The 2,232-nt window shown below is 67.2% G+C and overlaps 1 protein-coding gene across 1 annotated transcript in view; it reads right to left on the bottom strand.

Moving 5' to 3' along the window:
• Positions 1–682: 682 nt before the first annotated feature.
• Positions 683–2,232, bottom strand: part of SLC34A1 (solute carrier family 34 member 1) — a 4,489-nt gene continuing 2,939 nt past the window's right edge. The window contains exons 10-13 of the mRNA XM_009286011.1: positions 2,191–2,224; positions 1,643–1,759; positions 1,352–1,476; positions 683–1,245 (exon numbers count right to left, since the gene is read on the bottom strand). Coding sequence (XP_009284286.1) covers positions 691–1,245; positions 1,352–1,476; positions 1,643–1,759; positions 2,191–2,224 — 831 coding nt within the window. The 3' untranslated portion in view covers positions 683–690. The remainder of the gene's footprint in view (positions 1,246–1,351; positions 1,477–1,642; positions 1,760–2,190; positions 2,225–2,232) is intronic.

Raw genomic sequence — 2,232 nt, 5'->3', positions numbered from 1 at the left:
GGCGGGAAGGGGGGAGGGAGGGACGGGCTGATATCGCTGGCAGGAGCCCAAGCATCTGTGGGCAGTGGGAAAAGCGGTTATTGCCAACACTTAAAGGGCTCCTGCCAGGGTCACCACAGCAGGTGGGCTCCTGCCGTGGGCATCAGGGTACCCGGCAGGCCAGGGGCACTGCCTGACCACGCCAAGTCGACATCCCGCTGAGCCCCAGCCCAGCAGCACCACAGCACCTCGCCAGCTGCCCCGTGCTGTGCCCGGTTCACCGACACACTGCCGTGACACCGAGCGGTGCTGCACGGACCCTGCCAGCTCAGCCCTCCGGGGACGAGGCAGACGGAGGAAAATGCTGCCTGCGGCACGTCGGTACAGGATGGCTGCAAACCACAGGCACAGGGTTCAGCTGCAGCATCATCAGCGTGTGCCCCCACAGCCCCGGCAGCGCATTTGGTGCATCCCCGATGCCGGGCACCCGTATGGGGCCGGGCTGTGCAGTGGCGGTGTATGGATGTGGGGGCGGATGGTGGGCGACTGGCACCTGCGGCTCCGGCTGCAGCTCTGGCAGGGTTTGCAGAGACAGGAGCCAAAGAGACACACACCCCGGGCGCAGGCGCTTGGCATTTATTAGACACCAGCTGAGTGGGGACGGCAGAAACTGGGTGGCCACGGGAACAGCGGCCCGGTGTCTGGTGCCGGCTAGAGCCGGGTGGCACCATGCAGGGACAGGCAAGGGGAGCCCACCCGGATGGCGGGGCTGGGCACCTCCTCGGGGTAGGAGAGCGCAGGGTTGTCCAGCCCCAGCCTGGCCTTGTCATGGGGAGGGCCCTCGCGCTCCTCCCAGCCCTCGGGGCTGCGGCAGCGGTCGGTGCAGCAGAGGGTGGCCCGGGTGATGAGCCGGTCGAGGGGCTGCAGCGAGTGCATCCAGGCGGGGAGGAAGTCCCAGGTCTGCAGCCATTTGGGCAGGCGGCCGGGGCTGCGGGCCTGCAGCGCGTTCACCAGCCCCACAAAGAAGAAGAGGCCGAGGAAGGGTGCGCCCACCCCCAGCAGCGCCTGCCAGCCCGCCATGGAGATGCCGAAGATGAGGGAGGGCAGCAGGAGGAAGCAGACGATGAGGTACAGCACAGCGAACCAGCGGTACTTGGCCGTGCGCTCGCCCAGCGCCTTGGCCATGCGGATGGGCAGGCGGGTGAAGGGCAGCGGGTACCACAGCAGGATGCCGGAGATGTTGAAGAAGAAGTGGCAGAGGGCGATCTGCAGGGATGGCATCCCCATTGGGCCAGGCATGCAGGCTTCCCCCAGCCCCTGTCTTGCCTGATGTCCCCCCGCCAGCCCAGCCATGGCCCTGGGCTGCCCGTACCTGGAAGGAGCTGGCCAGCTTGTCCCCTGGGCTGGCCAGGGCGGCCAGGATGGCAGTGGTGGTGGTGCCGATGTTAGAGCCCAGGGTCAGTGGGTAGGCGCGCTCTATGCTGATCACCCCCAGGCCTGCGGGAGAGGCACCCCATCCCGTTCCATCGCTCCTCGCCAGTGCCATCCCCACACTCTCCCAGGGAGGCACGGCTCCTCCCACACCTCTGAGCGCCCCAGCACCCATGGGCCATCGTTGGGGGGACCAGCACATGCCAGGGGACCAGGCTTGGCCGGGACTCACCGATCAGGGGTGTGATGGCTGAGGTGAAGACAGAGCTGCTCTGCACCACGAAGGTCATCCCAGCGCCCACCACCATGGCGAAGTACCCCGTGAGCCAGCTGAGCGGGTGTGGGAGGTCTGCCACAGCATGGCCACGGGCACAGGCATGGACACAAGCATGGCCACGGGCACAGGCATGGACACAAGCATGGACACGGGCATGGACACATCAGCTGGGAGCAGCCCAGAGCTCCTACATGGTGCTGGGAAGGGGGCTGTGGGGCCAGGCTCTGGTTATGGTGTCAGGCTGTGGGTATGGGGCCAGCCTGGTGGCTGGTGGCTGGGATGGCTGGGGAAGGAGGATGTGGACACCAGGAGGCCATGACATCTATAAGCAGAGTGGGGATCTGGGGCAGGCAAGGGACATGGGGGCCCAGGCAGGGATGGGGGTTAGGGGCAGCCAGGGATGGGTCTGAGAATGGCAGGTGGGGCTGGGGCTGGGGCTGGGTGTCCATGGGGCAGGGGGGGTCCCATCCCACTCATCCCACGGCGGTCCCCCTCCCACTCACCAGTGTTGATGACCTTCTGGGTGGCTTTGGCCACCTGCCCCC

This window comes from Aptenodytes forsteri, unplaced genomic scaffold, assembly GCF_000699145.1.
Source record: "Aptenodytes forsteri isolate BGI_AS27 unplaced genomic scaffold, ASM69914v1 Scaffold54, whole genome shotgun sequence".
NCBI classification, from domain to species: domain Eukaryota; kingdom Metazoa; phylum Chordata; class Aves; order Sphenisciformes; family Spheniscidae; genus Aptenodytes; species Aptenodytes forsteri.
This window is presented reverse-complemented; position numbering and strand designations above follow the sequence as displayed.